Genomic DNA, 17,539 nt, shown 5'->3' on the forward strand with positions numbered 1-17,539 from the left:
GATTCAAGCCACAGAGCCCAGCCCACAGCACTGCACCATGACCTGCACTGTCACTCAGTCCCTCGAGAACCAATGTGGCAAACTTAAATGCCAACACAGGCATGGCAGGAAGCCACTAGTGTCAACAAAAGACAGGTTATTAGAAATAGTCCACAGACATGGCAAATTGACAGGCACTGCCTCATAGTATGAATGGATTTGTAGTATAAACTAGAGGGAAAAACAATCTCTCCCTCGAAGTCATAATTGCTAACAACAATCAGGAACAACTTCCCTCCTAAAGACAGTGGCAAAGCTGAGGAAAAGACGTGGCTAACAGAAGAAGGGCACTGCTTTTTCAGACCTACTCTCTGGGCAGGTACCACTTTGCCAGACAGCAACCAGCCTGTATCTAGTTACCCCTGCTTCAAAAGAACATCCTGAGAGCCAAGCCCCACCAAGAGAAAATTATTTCCTCCCAACGCCTCCGAAAAATAACCTGTGTGGGAACTGTACATGTCCACATCCAGAGAATGGAAAACAAGAAGCTAAGTCAAGTACACCCACATGCTGTCACAAACCAAGACTCAAAGCAAGACAGCACAAACGTCATCCACCGCATCCTCACAAATGAGGGCCAAAGAAGGGAGACAGAAACCAAGCAGGCATGACAGCACACAGAGGACACACCAAGCAGATCCAGCCCAAGCTGGAAAGACTTCCCAGTATCACCATCAACACAGGAGCATATTAAGCACCACCTTTCCTATTAGTAATTAGCACAGGAAAGGCATACATTTTTAAACGCACCTTCCCCATATCTTCCCACCATTAAGAACTGGGAAGAGACAGAAAACCACTCTGAGCCATGGGTGTGTCAGCTAACCCAACATTAACCAAGTATTTGTTGCATGACTACCTTCAAGTACAACCAGGCTGCATATTTCAAACACCTTCAGGCAACCAAACCCATGTTCCAACTCAGAATGATATCTACAGGTAATGCAAGTTCCTAAATATTTCTATGTGGGGAAGGCATTAAAGATTTACATACACACATCTTAACAACCCACGGAGAGGGGAATCCATTTTCAGAAATAATCTGCCTAAATAACACGTGTAGCATCTATATATGTATTAATCAAAAAGAAGAGCCCGGCTTATTTCCTCATGAAAGTCATTTGAAATAAGAGCGCTTCACCTCAGTGAGTTCTCAGTCTTTGGTAAATTATTAATTCTGTGGCTGATTTCCACACTAATGTAAGGGGTATTATGACTTTCATGAGGACATAAGCCGGGCTCTTTTCTTTTATTTTGGTAAATACTCTAATGGAGTATTAGTATTGCTAGTATTGCATTTTACTTCTGCTGTAAGCTCTAAAGCAAATCTAAACATTGCATGTAGTCAAGTTTATGTACAGCACACGGTGTCGGTTAAGACTGAAAAAGTACATTTACTATTTTGGGCACCAGAAACACTTTTTTTTTTAAACAGGAAAGAGAGGGAGCAAAGTTTGTAAGCAGGCCAAAACAAATCATTAGCATGGTATATAAAAGTCTGTTGACAAAGATGCAACCATAGGTGCTCATCTGTTTCATTTCTATGTTTTTCATTGTTCTCGATACTTAGACCAACCAGCTACGTAGGTAAGCCCTCCCTGAAAGACCTAAGGATGTTGCCAAAATACTGAACTTTCACTAAGTGATGCTTACCTTTCCCATCTCCAGTTTAAACAGCCTCCAAAGTACCACCACTACAAGCACTGAATACTTCCAAGTATGTTCTTCCTGAAGCCGTGCCCTCCCTAGTTTCTAAAACAAAAATATAAAGATTGTGCACAGCAAAGAGCCTCATGCAAACTCAGAAGAGCTCAGAAGGGCAGGCACTGCATGCCACTTCTGCTCTAGGTCAGTTTCCTCTTTCAAAGCACAAACAGAAGGGCAAAGGAAATGCATCCCACTGAATACAAAACCTTAGGCACTCTCAGTACCATAACCAATTTAGGTACCATAAGAGATTTGACAAAGAGAGACTGATAACGCAATAGCACTTCCCTGAAGAATTTTCATGTGCTTTTTACGACACGTAATTGAAACTAAGGGAACAGGTGGCTAGAAATATTCTCTTTGTTTTATTCTCCTTTTGACTCCAAAAAACATGACTTCCAAATTTCTTCACTATCTGGTTTAGCAAGAAGAATTGGTAATCTCCAACATATACTGTAAATTCAAACAAAGTAGACGGAAGGCTAAATCTTCAAGGTGTGCATTAGGTAAAAATCTAGACGTATTTTAATCAGGAAGAGTCATCACCCCTTCCCACCCCTCACAAAGATTAAATAGTATTTGTAAGGCTTTCCCTCTCTGCTCTTCTTGATTCTTGCAAGCAATTCACTAGCTTAACAAAACCACCAACCACTTCTTCCTATCACCTTGGAAAAACCACCCGGTATGGCTTTTTATAGCACACATCACAAAGCAGCCTAACAGCTCTGCCTTTTTTCTTCCCCTGCAGACCATCTTCAGACAGACCACCTATTTGGCTGCAGGCATGATTAAAAACAGCCTTTCCACTAGAAAGCCATTGACACTGTATGTTTAGCCAAGTAAGTTGCTGGAGCAAGAATACCAAAAGGTTTTTTTTGTTTTGTTTGAAGTGAATCTTGTACTGTGCTGTTTCTACTGAAACAAGAAATCAGGAAGTTAGACCAAGACAAGCAGCTGTATACACCTAAAAAGACCTGACAAAGATGGTACTGACTCGAGGGCAACTCTAACAAGGACTGGTTCAGTAAGAACGAGAATTTGCACTTCTAGAGAAGATGCCCCAAATCTCAGACCCCAGAGGGAGGGAAGGGCAAAATACTTAAATTTAACTTAGAAATTTCTGATGTGCCAGCCACATTTCTCAAGTTTTAAGTATGTCTCTTAGCCAAGTTGTTCCCCATGATCAAAAAGGAGTATTTTATGGACAGAGTCTGCAATCCAGTTTAAACAGAGTATTCCCTAAAAGCTCTTGCAGCCTTTTACATCATCCTCGGCTTTTATTGAAACGTTCGGGGAATATCACTCAAGATACACTATTTAATGATAATCCTCCCAAGGTTTTATCCTTTGCAGCACCAGACATTTAAAAGTCAAGAATCCTGTAAAATGTCTAAGCATTCCTCAGCCAACACAGTCATTCACAGCCCCAGAAAACTGCCCACAGTTTGTTTCCTTCTTTCTTTAGAACTTGTTTAGTGGAGTTATGGAGGCAATTTGAACACATAGAGTGAAGAGAACTGCAGCAAGATCCAATTCCAAACCTGTTCTGCATTATCAACAGGTGTGACAAACACATCAGAGGAATCCAGCTTTCTGGTGTTTGGTTCCACTCTGAAATCCAAACCGTACTATACAGTTTCTCTCAGAAAACGGTGGCTCAACAAACTTAAAAATATACATACACACATACATAAGTCTAACTCTTAACCATACCTGTACTTGGTAACACCAAATCTCATGCTAAAATCAACAAGCAAATGTATCTGCAGTCAATAGTGGCACCTGCAAGCCAAAAAGCGCTCCATGTCAAGACACTGCCATATTCCCTGAGGGTAAATTTCAAGTTGGTGGGAACTTCATGCAAATACAGAATTTAAATCCCACCACATGGAGGGTGCCTGCACTCATCTCCCGCACCTCACTGGCTACTGCACTCTGTTTGCCACGATGCAGCCCAACATCCTGTATTTATCCCTCTGGAAAAATCAGTCACTCAGTCTTTGCTCCTACTTTGCCTCTGTAGTCTGAAGGCAAAAAAAAACCTCATTTCCTTTCTTAGCTTACCACAAGTCTGTACTATTAAAAACATGTCTATGGTTTCCTATTTGAATGCCTTCCAGAAAGTGCTAGCTGTCAGGCTTTTGTTATCCTGCCATTTCCTCTTTGTGGAGGCAATTAAGGCAGTGTTCAATCTTCCTTCTAATAAATTACAGATTATCTTTCTCATTTGATTTTACCTCTAGAACTAGAGTTTAAACAAGTAAATGAAGTAGCTTCCATCCCTCAGAACTGCTAGCACCTAAACCAAACCCCACTTTGCCAGCCCTTCCCTGGAGAAGATGGGCTCCCATCAGGGTTGGGCTCAGAAGCCCCAAACTCACAACTGACACTTCCACAAGGTCAGCTGAAATCAATGCTATACTCATTCAAGTTCTCCATGCAGCCAAACCCTCCACATAGGAGACCACAGCACACAGGCCAGCCTGAATTTTCAGGGCCTGGGTGCTGATCTTCAGCATTTCTGTCTGCTGTCCACACATGTTTTATTAAATTCAAGCAGGAACTTGGTAGTTTTGCGTATAACTACAATAAAAAAATGCCAATCTAGTGTTGTTACACAAATCCTGTCTCATTTAATTATGTCCTTAGTAATAGTTTAGACTGCTATTTCAAAGTAAAAGGCTTTAATTTTTACCCTGCTGTGTATCAGAGATTTTCTCTCAACACTCAACTGTCTCCAGGCTTTTCTTCTGAACGCCTTCAGAAAGACTTCAGATCCTCCACTCTAAGGAAACCCCCTAACCAGCACAGGGCTTTAACAATGCCTACAGGCCTCAGTCAGCCTGTGGTTCCGTGCAGGGTGCCATGCAGGCCCAGACCAGCAGCTGCCTCCTGACCATGCCAACACTTCCAATGCTGGCCACGCACTGAAGCAAGGTAACAGCCCAAATAAACAAGTCATTGTGCTGGTTTTATAAGAGATATCATCTTCACATGGATTGACACAGGCACGACAGAAAGATAAAATACTTCACCTCAACAGCTCCAAGTTGTTGTGATCAAGATGTGTGTGATCAAGAATAGCTTACACATTAAAGACGGGAAATTGGCTTTTCAATGTTAAGGCTAACAGAAAAAAAATAAAAAATAAAAAATAAAAATACTACCATTGTAAGAAATAAAAAGGAGAAAACTCTACCAAAAATGGAAAATCTTAACAGGATTGAAACAACCTTTCCTTGTCCAGACAACACTTACTCCAGAGGTTCCCCTCAACTCTCTCAAACTCACGTGCGCACTCTGGGTCCCTCCATTCGTTCTCTGACATTTTAGTTTTTGCAACTTCAGTTTTTAATAACCCAAATCAAACGCAAATAATGAACTCTGAGGGTTTGGGGGTTTTTTATTGTTTGTTTTGTCCATAATGCAGAGCTGACATTTTCATGATTAGTCACATTCTCCTGGATGTCAAGACTATAGACAAGTCCTCATCTGAAAGTTGCTTGCAGTTAAGCTCTAGAAATTATACCAACACTGAGAGAACAGCTTGAAAATTTCAACATCCTCAGTTTTTCTGATTCTGTGAAACAACTTCTGATCATTATTATACTTCCAAGTCTTACTGGAACTAAAGGCAGAACTGGTGAAAGTAAACAGCGATGGAGTTAGAAAGCTGAAAGTTGTGTCATTAGAAGCAATTTTATTCCATTTCCTAGTTAAGAGAACTGGCCAGAGGACAGACAAGACGTACACAGTAGAGCGGCAGAAAAATATCAAATAAGCTTCAAAAGCAACCTCACCACCACTTACCACATATTCTGCAAGCCTAGATGCTTACTAACACTATGCATACACATAGCTGCAGCTACTCATCAACTATAAATCAATTAATACACTTAAATTTACAAAGCTTGTAAGAAAATAAAATTACCAAAGCGCTGAACGCTATTTTAAAGTCTATGTCTTTTTACAGTATTTAGCAGCCACTTCTTTTTATTCAGCTTAGGTTCCCCTAAGTAATAACCCTCCTTCCCAGTGTAAATAAATATACAGGTGCTGTATGTGTATAAAAATAAGCCTTTATTAATGATAAAAAAAAACAACTGAAGCCAAGAATCAAGTTTATGAGAAGCTTAGAGCATGAATAGTATTAAACCTTTGTCAAGACAGAACATCAGAATTCCATTACCCATATTTTAAGGTAGGACATAGGGAGCAAACAGTTTTTCAAGCTACCTTTCAGATGATCACAGAATCATAGAATATCTCGAGTTGGAAGGGACTCACCAAGTCAAACTCTAGAACCACACAAAATTCAAACCCTACATCTGACAGCATTGGCCAAATGCCTCCTGAGCAGCAGCAGGCTTGGTATTATGACCACTGCCCTGGGGAGCTTGTTCCAGTGCCTGACCTCTGGTAAAAAAACCTTTTCCTTACACCCAACCCGACCCTTCCCTGATGAGGAAAGGTGAACTACTCTATTAGCTCAGAAATCCATATTCGAATTCAGTTTAAAACTCCCGATAAATAAGTTTACACAACTAACCATAACAAGAATAAGCCAGTTGTTTCAAAATTAGATTGGTGTGTATGAAAAAATAAAATAAAATAAAATAAAAATAAAAAAAATAGAGTCTTTTGCAGGGCCTCAATTTAGGAAAAAAAAAAAAAAAAAAAAAGAAAGAAAAGACTTCTTACAGGGTTAAAGCTTCAAAATAAGCAGTCGTTAAGACATGCCGACAAGGTAAGAGAATGTTTGCTGTAGGCACAGAGACCATGCAATAGCACGTCAAGGAGACTGGAAGTAACTTCCAAATCCTGTCCCTATATCTCTGTTATGTCATCTGTGTCAAATGAATACTACTGTGAATGAGGAGACAATTATCATCTTCACCATAAGAAAAATTTAGAAAGACATTTTAGGTCTCTAAGCTCCAATAATTGTATTACCTAAACCTGAGTTGTGTATGTATAAATCCCTGTTTCATAGTTCCAAAAAAATCTAAGTCCAAACTTCATACAGTTTCCAACACAAAATACAGGATATTGCTCGTTTATCTTAAATTCCTGTTAGATGTGCATTGTCTTATATGAATTCCTGAGAGAAATTACATAAAAAAATAGTTACTACCATACTGGATCAAACGAACGTCATGTTCTGAAAGGGAGCAATTATAAAATGCTTTTACGAGCAAGTACAGCTAGTTTTGTCCCATTCCTGTCACATGCTATCTGCTGTGGTTGAATAGATAAGCTCTACTCTGGAGAAGGATAAACCAGAGAAGGGTGAACAGGGAATTCCTATCTGGATTAGCTCAAAATGGGTCAGTGGGAACTGAATGGAGCCATCCATCCCTAAATGCAGCTCCTAGGAGCATTTTGCCTTTCACAATAACTTGACATTAACTTTTAATGATCAGAAAACAAAGAGAGGTCAGGTATGAAAAGGCTGCTCATGTGCCGCCACAGGTCATCACAGGGAGGCAAAGGGACCAACACCTTAATTAACACTGCTCCATCAACTTCAGAAAATGTGGTTTCAGAGGCTAGGGCTCTTCTCCCAAAGCAGCTGCCTGCTCTTTCGGTTGGGCCAGTTCAACTGGTTGTGGCCATTTTCTAACTCAGGTCTCTGAAGCATCTGCCAGAAAAAGAGACCTATCAAAAAAAGAATGCACAGCTTGTTTATTTCAGCACAGCACGGCGTCATGAAACCAACAGTGTCGCCAATGAGAGCTGAACGGGCTGACTGTAGAGAGTAGAAACCACTGGTGGAAGCACAACAAGCAGCTCGAAGCAGCCAGCTCCCAAGCTAGGTCCTCTGCCAGCCATACGGCAGAACTGAACTCCAGCCTGAAAAGGCCAAGGGGATTACAAACCACAAAGTGCACTGGCTCACATGCTTCTATGTTTAAAGCTTGGCTGCCTCACAATCCATGAAAGACCAGCAGTTGACCAGAACGTTGGCTTCCCTTGGAAAGCCTCTTAAACAAGCACAGTTTACACTTACCCTTTAATATGAGGTCCTCAAGAGAAGACTGGGTTCTCCTGAACTTGCTGTAAGGATGAACGAGAAAACACAGCAAGCCAGAAGTCCTGCTTCTTAGCTGAGGAAACCACAGTGCTTATAGGGCTGTCACACTGGGAGCTAAACACTTAGGTACACACGTATCGACTGGCTGCTATCCAATCTGGTCTCTGTGAATGTGGGCCATTATTCCCATCTAGCTGATTTTCTGTAAGACTAATTTCTCACATGAAGTGGTAGATATTTTTGGAACTTACATGCACCTTTAGACCACAAAATTAAAGAAACAACGTAGCTTTTGGAAGGTTTGTTGTTTTTAAACTCAAATAAAAACAAATACTTAAGTTTGACAACTAAAAGACAAGACAGTTGATGGGACATAGTGACCTATTCAGAACTGAAATCTCAAAGTTATGCATCAGGCATTACTGGTTTGTACTCTCAGCTGGCACTACATCATTGAAAGGGATAGAAAATGTGCATCAATTGTAGGTACTTCTGAAGGAAAGTCAGGGAAGAAGGGCAGTTTCCAGACCAAGTTCTGAGAGCAAAGGCTCCTCCAAATGACTGCATTCTGCTTTAAAAATAAATTCAGAGCAATACTTTGTCTTCTTTTGACAGTCCCATCTCAGGACTAGTCCAGGCTCATGCCTGTTATCAACACTGTTCTTGGCAACGCTCAGCCTGTCAGCGACCATTGTGAACTCTCACCACAAGAACATGTTCTAAGAGTTTAACCAAGCTTACAGAAAGTCATTCGGTACTTTTTCAATTTGCTTTACTTTTAATCTTCTTACACCACAGGATTTTCCCAAATCCCACAAATTTAAATCCAATAACACACAGCTCTCGACTTACGTGTTAAACCCATACTAGATAGATCACCTAACAATGTCAATGAACACGTTATCATACACAAACCCTATTATATGCTTATCAGTAGCAGCCAAGAATTGCCTCTTCATTGCCTGGGTACAACTTCTGTGACTACTGTCCAAACAGCCTGCAGGTACACCTTAACCCAGAGATGAGCCAACCATACCGTAGGCCAGCTGCTCATCAGGGTTGCTCAGGCTCTGTCTTTGGAGCTCTATCTTCAGACCTGCCTGAGCCTCCAGAAGTGGCCCTGTTTTGGAGGTCGGAGCAAAGTCCACCTGAGACTCTGTGATCCTATCAACTAATTTCTTGAACAATTCTCCATACTCGGCAGTTGGTGCTAATTATTTTACCGAGCCACTGAGAAATGGCTCTGTCGAGAGAAACACCTGCCATTTCATCAAGCAGTTAAATGAAATACCTACGCTCTGAAGCTACAGTGCCAAGCTTTGTATTTTAAAAAGGATGGACAATTAGAAGGAATCTTTGTACTTTTTCTTTGCAAAACATACAAACTGTTTGTCCCTCACAGTTTTTAAATGCACGCCAAGAGAAAAGCCATCGTGAAGTTGACCTCCACTTCCCATTGGTTTCCATTACTAATCAGAACACTGCTTCATTAATGCAGTTAAGAAGGATCGCCTGCACTTGTCGCACAAATGGATAACGGTGGAGGGAGAGAGGAGAAAAAAGAAACCTCAGAACCTTGTCGCCTTCATACATGCTCTAGAGAAGTATGGCAGCTGATCACTTTTCCCCTCAGAAAACACATCTGAAGAGAACAAAAGTCTAGAAATTGTTGCTCATTAAACATAAAAGACAAGCAGGGCAGCGAGGGAGAAACTCCATTTTTCCCTCTTTTAATTTACCCATTTGACTGCCAATGCACCAGAATCCATAATGCCTGCCCTGCCATTGCAGAATTTTAAGGATGAAATTCAAAGGGAATCTCTTAACAAAAAAAAAACCACATTTCCAACAGAAAAATCAAGAACAGAAGCAGAAGGAAGAACCCAAATTCTGCAATGGAGGCAAAAGAAAAGCTTGCTTTAACTGCCCACGTTACAGGAAGTCATTTTCAAAGGTCTACTTAAAATCTGAACAGTTAAGAAATGAGTTCTTGGAGCCTTCATTCAAAAAGAGACAAACAAAAGCTCAGAAATCACAGCATTAGACAGTTCTCTAAAAATGCTGCCGGGCAATATGCTTCTTGTGAGCTTACTTCCTGAGGGCCTGCGTGCATGCTAGCAATGTCTTAGTAATTCCATTTCAGTTTGCTGGCATGAGAGTCCTGCTTATAAACATGGATCTACAGCAGTACTAGGCACGACAAATCATGACACCCCAACCGTGTGCTAATTAAATGAAATCTTAATATGCAAAACTGAGGCTGTTCAGTCAGATTCACAGCTACCATCTTTCGCATTTACCTACTGAAATCAGACAATAAATAGGCTGAGATTAAATGGTAACTATGCAAGAATGAGACATCACAAAATACTAGAATTCTTGCCCAGTAGAATTCCAGCCCTTCCCCATCCCCCCCCCCTCCAAGTATGATTCACTTAGCTGCAAGTAGCATGCTAAGCAACTGCGACATCACTGTAGCATCACTATGGAGTATTTCCTCCAGAGATGCAGAAATATTAATCTACCTGTAATTCTAGAAAGGAATTTCTTATGTGTAATACTGCAAGGCTTTCAGTTTTGCTCCTGCTTTCCCTCTTCCTTATACCACACTCCCTTTGAAAACACGTATATGTTCTGCTGCTGCTTTCCTAAAAGCATTTGTTAAAATGGCAGGAGAAACGGTCGAGTTTGGAGATGAGATCTCAAATCTAATTCAAACACCAAAATTTCACATTTTAGCACACAAAGACAACGCAAGTGTGGTAAACGCACGCACGCAATTCCTGTTATGAAATACTTAAATATCATAAAAGCAGTCCCTTGTTCAAATCATCAACCTTCAGCATATCAAGATACAAAGAACCAAGACTAATCATAAGACGACCAGATGTTAGAAACTTATCCCACCACCTAACAGGGAAAAAAAAAGAGGAAAAGCGTAAAGCCTCAAACATTGTCACAAACTGCCAGAACAAGACGGAAAGCTTCTTCTGCACAAACACTGCTGCCCATTTAAACAACTACTTCAAGGCAAAGAACGTCTCTGAAAATTCTGGATGCTACTCCAGCAGGCATCACGGAAAGGATGGGGTTGCAGATGAATGCAGGCTCTCCTCAGAATGGTTTTGACGCAAAACCCAAGCCCTCCTTCTTGCAAGTGCTTATACAGTGCCTGCACATTTATACCTTTTCTCACATACATACATACACATATATACAAGGCTAGGGACAGAGAGATCCAATGGACCACACAGTGACAGGCATCGCTATCTGAAGTACCGTTCCAATTCTATTTTTCCTTTCTTTATTTGGCTCCATCTAAGCACCCAAGGCAGAGATTTCCTTCTATCACTTTCAGGCAGCAAACGGTTGCATCAAGCTTACACCCAAACGAGTTTTATAACTGGAAACCTTAAAGCCCTGAGCCTCTTCACAACCCTTCATTTTTTATATCCCCTGCTCAGCGTTTCCCAGTCTGTGCCTGTAAGGGCAGCATCCGGCACAGGGACGGCCAGGTACCAGATCCCCAGGAATAACCGCGTCCCGCGGCACCCCGCCCGGGAGCGAGCCGAGCTCTTGAGTCTCCGCTGAGCGCACGGTGCCAGCCCTGCGGGCTCCCTGGGGCAGAGCAGGCTGTGAGCTGAGGGCTCCAGGCCGGGGGGCGGCTCCCTACACACCTTCACCGGGCGGCACCAGCTGCCCTCTGCGCTCAGTCACAGGGGGCGAGAGGAGCCCACCCATCTCCGCCCCACCGTGTCCTCAGCGGAGGGTGCCGCCGGGCAGGGGCTGCGTGGGCAACCCAGAGGAGCGGGGCAGGAGGAGGGCGATGCCGCCCATGGCCGGGCCGTCCGCCGCTCGCATGACGGCGCCCCTCTGCTGCACTGCAGCGGCGCCATCTTCTCGCGCTTCGCCGCCGCGCAGCCCCAGCCCGCCCCGCCGCAGGGAAACCCGCCCCGCGGCTCCGCACGGCTCGGCACGGCACGCCACCCCCGCCCCGCGTCCCCGCCGCCCGGCTGCTGCGCCAGCCCCACCGGGAGGCTCCTCGCTGCCGCCCCGCGCACCTGTGAGGGTGTGCGCGATGGGGCGGGCGCGGTGCCTCCCCCGCACGCCGCTCCTCCCGCCGCCCCCTGAGGCCCCGCGCCCCCCGCCCGGCCGGCAAAGTTTCCCTTTCCCGACCCTCGGCAGAGGATCCCCCCGGGGACGCGCACCGTCCCCACGAGAAGCCTGAAGGCGGCGGTGGGCGCGGGCAGCCGGGTGGTAGCGATGCGCGGGGCCGCGAGAGCCGCCGACCTCTCTCTCTGCCTCCGTTCTGCCCCCGTCCCCCCCTCGTTCAGCGGGAGCGGCCCTATTGTTCACCGGCGGCCGGGGAAGGAAGCTCCAGCGCAGGGCAGGCAACGGGGACCTTCACCGAGCCCAGCCGCAGGGGCGGCTCCGGGCAGACAAAGCCTTCGGGAGGCGCAGGAGGACGGCGGGAGCAAGCCCCCGCCCGACCGCCCCCTGCCCCGCTTACCTCAAGGGCCCGGGCGACGCCGGCGGCCAGCAGCAGAAGGGCTAAGTGGGGCAGCATCGCGGCGGCCGAGAGGGGAGGGGGAGAAGGGCGGCCGGCCGGCGGGACGCGCTGGGCTACAGCAGTAAATCCGCGGGGCTGCGCCGCTGCCGGGGAGAGCGACTGAGCTGCAGCGGCACCACCGAGCGCCGCGGCGGGGCCGGTCAGCTGATGGCCCGGCCCGCCCCCGAGCGGGCGGTGCGGCCCGGCCCGGCCCGGCCCTCCCGCCCCGCGGAGACCCCTAGCGGCCGCGCAAGGGCGGAGCGGGCCTTCGGGGCCCGGCTCGGTCTGACAGGGGGCTTGGGCAGCCCTTAGGCTGTCTTGAAGGTGGAGTGTTTGCCCGCTCAGCCTCTCACGCAATATGTAATCTGTCTCCAAAGCACTTGAGCACGCAGCTGAGGCCTCAGCCTCCTGCTGGGGTGATAGCAGTGACCCCCGGCATCGCTTTGCTTACTGCTAATTGCAAAATCAATGCAAAATTTGTGGAAGTGTCACTGAGAAATAACGCACGCAGGTGCACTGACTAAAGTAATGCTTACAACAGCTGAACAAGGAAGAAGTCAAACTTTGGTGCTTTTTCATGTGGCTTGCAAGCGGAAGGCCAAAGCAAACTTACTTCCCCATCTTCTACATCCAATTGTAAACTTTCAGAGAGCATCCATAGGAGGCCTATGAAGATGGTGAAAGGTCTGAAAAGTACAACATAAGGAGGAGCAGCTGAGGCCCCTCAGTGTGTCCAACTCGGAACAGACGAACTGAGGAAAGGCCTTGTGATGGCTGCAGCTCCTCACCTGGAGCAGACAGGCAGCATTGAGCTCTGCTCTCTGTGACAGCATCAGGGCCCGAGGGAACAGCATGGAGCTGTGTCAGGGGAGAAGCAGCTGGCAGTCAGGAGAAAGTCCTTCATCAGAGGGTTGTCGGGCCCTGAAACAGGCTCCCAAGGGGAGTCGTCACCACGTGTACAAGAAGCATCTGGACAGTGCTCTCAGATATATGGTCTTATTCTAGGGTGGCACTGTGCAGCCAGGAGCTGTACTTGATGATCCTTCTGGGTCACTTCCAACTTGGAATATTCTATAATTCTATGAAATTCAGTTCGATGTTACCTGGCGTCTTCTGTCTGAACTGCTGACCTTGTTGCAGGCTCTCTACTCCCACTAAGGCCCACAAGACCCCTATCAACAGACACCCTGTGCAACAGAGAACTTCAGCCTGATCACAAAAGGGACGAGTGAAGTCACCTCAGTGCCTGGTTTGGTGATGGAAGCCTGGGCTGCATTGTCCTCAGCACTCTTCTCATAGAACCACAGACTACCCTGAGTTGGAAGAGATGCACACAGATCACCAAGTCTAACTCCTGGCCCCACACGGGTCCACCCAAAATTCAAAATCTATGCCTTAGAGTACTGTCCAAACACATTTTGAACTCCAGCAGGCTTATGTCCATGTTCTTTTCAAGTCAAAGCAGAAATCCACTGAGACTCAGTCCAAGCTTCATCCGATCCAGAGGGATATTTACCAGGCTGGAGCAGACAATTCCAGGGTCAAGCGGGCTGAAATGTTCAGGAAGACACCTCAGCACCACAGCATTTCACCCCCATAGGCAAGCTCTAGATTCAGAAGACCATTCTCATGCAAATATGACACTGCTCATACAAATGAATGAACTGATGGTGTACAATGGCTTTGGGGAATTGCTTGAGTCACACTCGGATGGTTTGAGTGGTCTTTGACAGGCAACTAACAGCTGAGGCCCCTCTCTCCCCCTATGTACAGATGTGAAGTATATCCCAGTGTAATTAGTAGGTGCTTTTAAGAAATACACCCATGACACAATACAACTTGTAAATTAAAATTGGTTAAATAACAACAATGGCAGGTTTAGCTGTAATAATTGAATATTGTTATCTTCTTGTTAGGATAATGACTGTACGGCTTTAAGGGGTTAGGGAAGGATTTGCTATGCAAATGTTCCCAACCAGTTGGCTTCTATACCCAGCCAGCAGAAAGGCAGCACAGTGGTTGCAAATCAGCAACATCCTGCCGGAGCTGATGGAGGTCATTCAAAAACAATTCTTCCCAGAAACAATGGAGGCAATCAGAAGGAAGCTCTTTTCAAGTTCTGGAAAAGAAATAAAATAAAAAAAGAATCCAGCTTTCACATGGATAGAAGACCAAAATAGATCCATGTCACTCTTTCATTGTATATATCATTGGCTTGGTAGCTCTTTGCAAACACTGCTTCCTAGCACTGAAACCCAGCAGCATTTCCAACTGCAGTTTTTCTGAATGAGGCAAGCCTACATCCTCCCTCATGGTGGGCCCCTTCTGCCCTTTATGGGGTGAGGGTCAGAGCCATAGGGTTGCACACCTCAGGGTAGGTGCAGGAGAGAAGGAACAAGTGAAAAGGTGGGGAAAAGTCAAAGGTGCAGGAAAGCCAAAGATATAGGTCCAGGCCATTAATACAAGCCAATGACAAGATTTGCCAAGGCTGTAACTGAAGACTCCTTTGAAAGTCATCATAGAAATATAGAATCACAGAATGTCCTGGATTGAAAAGGACCAACATGATCATCGAGTTTCAACCCCCCTGCTGTGTGAAGGGTCGCCAACCACCAGACCAGGCTGCCCAGAGCCACATCCTTGAATGCCTGCAGGGATGGGGCATCCACAACCTCTTTGGGCAAAGTCATTTGTAAGATCTACAAAATTGAGAGATGACCTGCTGATGGAAAACGAAGAAATTGTGTCCTGTTTTTCATTCTCTTTCCTCTTTCAGTATCTATACAGAAAGACTGGTATAATTTTTGCCTTGTTTTCTCTAACCTGTCTTATTTGGATAGAAATACTTGGGAATGAAATTACCAGGCCTTGGAATTAGTCATAGCTGGAGTGCTACGAAGACCACTGCCACCACACAGCAGGATGAGTAATGAACGTATATTCCTGAAGAAGGCAGCAGCACAGGCTGGGTAATGGAATGATAGGGGATACGTAAGAATCCAATTAGATAATCTGAGCAAACAATTGCAAGCTATATCCAGATGTGATTTCTGTTATTCAGTCTGAATATGATAGCTTTCAAAACAATGACCAGGCATGCACATCTACCTTCACTGCTGGGGAAGGAAAAAGCAGTATAGTAAGACTTTGAACATTCAAATAATTTTAAGCAACACATTTCCCCTTAATGCTCCCATGGTTCTAATTGGAGGACTCCTACAGAAGTCCTGAACAGAAAACAGACAGCCTATGGCATGGATGCATTTACAGCATTGCCAGATGTCTCCTCATGTGTGCAAGTGGTTTTATAGAACACATGCTATTTCCTAATGTTCACTGAATTTCTCGTCATGGAGACTTCTTATCATGCACATCAGCAAAAATTCTTGTTATTAGCCTCTGCTGTATTTTATTCATATTAAGGATGATTCCTCAGTCAGATTCTTTCAGGATAACGCTACAGCCAGTGCTTTCACTGAGATGATTTCTTCTTTTGTTCTCATGGCTGCAAGTTGGCAGACTTGAGTTCTGGTCGAGACTTTGATGCTGACTCACTGTCTCATTCTGGAGTCACTTCACTTCAGTCTCTGCGTTTTCTTTACCGTGGATAACACTGTTTCCTTGCCTTTGTGATTCATGCGGGGAACAGAACAAAGCGCTAAGGTTAGAATTTCTGAGCAAACCTTTGGAAGCTGAGGAGTTGAATCTTACTGAATAGGCACCTTCCCTGTTGGTCCCTGCTAAGGAGTTTTTCTGTACTCTGGGACTTCTACACATAAATTAGCAATTTGTTCCAGACAACTCCAGCAGGAATTTGTATTTTCTAATAGCATGGAATTAATTTTAATGGCAAACCTTTAGACTTCATGCTTCACCTTGAACCACTGCAGGTATAATTAATCTGCTTACTGTCATATAAGTGTCCTCTGGAGACAATCTTTCCTTTCAAATCAGCTGGCAGCCCTGAGAAAGAGTCTCTGAATATTAATCCAAAATGGGAAAAGAGAGATTGCACCTAATCAAGCCTACACAAGTATGTGCTGTTAGCAATAGCAACAGGCACGGATAGGATCTCAAAGACTGAACAGTTGATCCTTGTCTGAATTCTGCAGAGCACCTTTGGTTTTAGGCTTGTACAGATGCAGTACACAGGTAGCCAGTAGCCATAGCGACCTACTCAAATGCAAATGATTTATTCTGTGTAGCACTGAAGTATTAGGAGCTGATGATATCTGCTGGAGCAGGTACACAATACAACGAATGGCAGAGCCAAGCAAATAATGAGATCACAGTCCAAAATCCCAGGAGTGCTCAGCCAAGGAAATGAAATGGAGCTGTGAACGACGATTGCTCCAGCGATTAGGATGTGAACATATATGGACACCACTCCATGACAGGCAAGCACAGTATTATTATGGCTTCTTCCTTTGTTGTCGCTTGCTGATGGTGTCATTAAGGAGGTGGTGTTCAGAATGGCTGCTTCTTCAATTAGTTCAGTCTCCCTTATTTTCTTTATTCAACTGTTATATAATGCAAACATTCCTAGAATAGAAGAATCTGGATTTAACTTTAATTTATGGTCCCTTGCCTTTGTGTGATCAATTTACCAGGACATTATTGCAGGTGCAGTCTTTCTGGTGTGGTTTTTCTTCACCATCCTACATGCAAAAAAACTCGATACAAACACATCTCTCTCAGTAAATAAAAAAACCACCCTTCAGTACAAGGAGCAAGGTTCTTTTCAGGCAAGTCATGTTTCCCATTGTTCAGAGAACAATAAGCATTTCTGAATGATTAAAGCAAACCCTTGAGAGCATCTAACTGCACAGCAGCTATGCAAATGACATTTAGCAATTTGCACCCCTGCAACAGAGAGTTCGGATGTACTTTTTTGTACATGTTGGGAAGGCTGCTAAATGAAATAGTTATTGTCCTCTCAGTCTCTTTTCAGCAACTTATTCTACTATGATTTTGTCCACTCAGACTCAACATTGCAGTTCATGGTGCTGATGTCCCAAATCGTTATTTAATTAAAACAGTATCAACTAACAGAATGTATTTAATTTCTCTCAGTCTTTGACTGCACTTAGCAGTATGCAGAAGTCATTAAGTAATTCTTCATCTCTCAGAGATTTACTTCTTTTTTTTTTATCCCTTCCTGTTTTTCCATCATGCTTTGCCCCTCTCATCTTAGACAAAGGTTTCTAGAG

The 17,539-nt window shown here is 44.4% G+C and overlaps 1 protein-coding gene across 4 annotated transcripts in view; it reads right to left on the reverse strand.

Annotated features, from left to right (window-relative positions):
- Positions 1 to 12,508, reverse strand: part of APP (amyloid beta precursor protein) — a 199,496-nt gene extending 186,988 nt beyond the window's left edge. For 3 of the 4 annotated variants that reach the window (XM_072326679.1, XM_072326678.1, XM_072326677.1), the window contains exon 1: positions 12,291 to 12,487. In XM_072326679.1, coding sequence (XP_072182780.1) covers positions 12,291 to 12,347 — 57 coding nt within the window. In that variant the 5' untranslated portion in view covers positions 12,348 to 12,487. Of the gene's footprint in view, positions 1 to 12,290 lie in introns of all 4 variants that reach the window. The other variant, XM_072326680.1, reaches the window with a different exon arrangement.
- Positions 12,509 to 17,539: the final 5,031 nt, after the last annotated feature.

The sequence above is a fragment of the Excalfactoria chinensis genome, chromosome 1 (assembly GCF_039878825.1).
Source record: "Excalfactoria chinensis isolate bCotChi1 chromosome 1, bCotChi1.hap2, whole genome shotgun sequence".
Lineage (NCBI taxonomy): Eukaryota > Metazoa > Chordata > Aves > Galliformes > Phasianidae > Excalfactoria > Excalfactoria chinensis.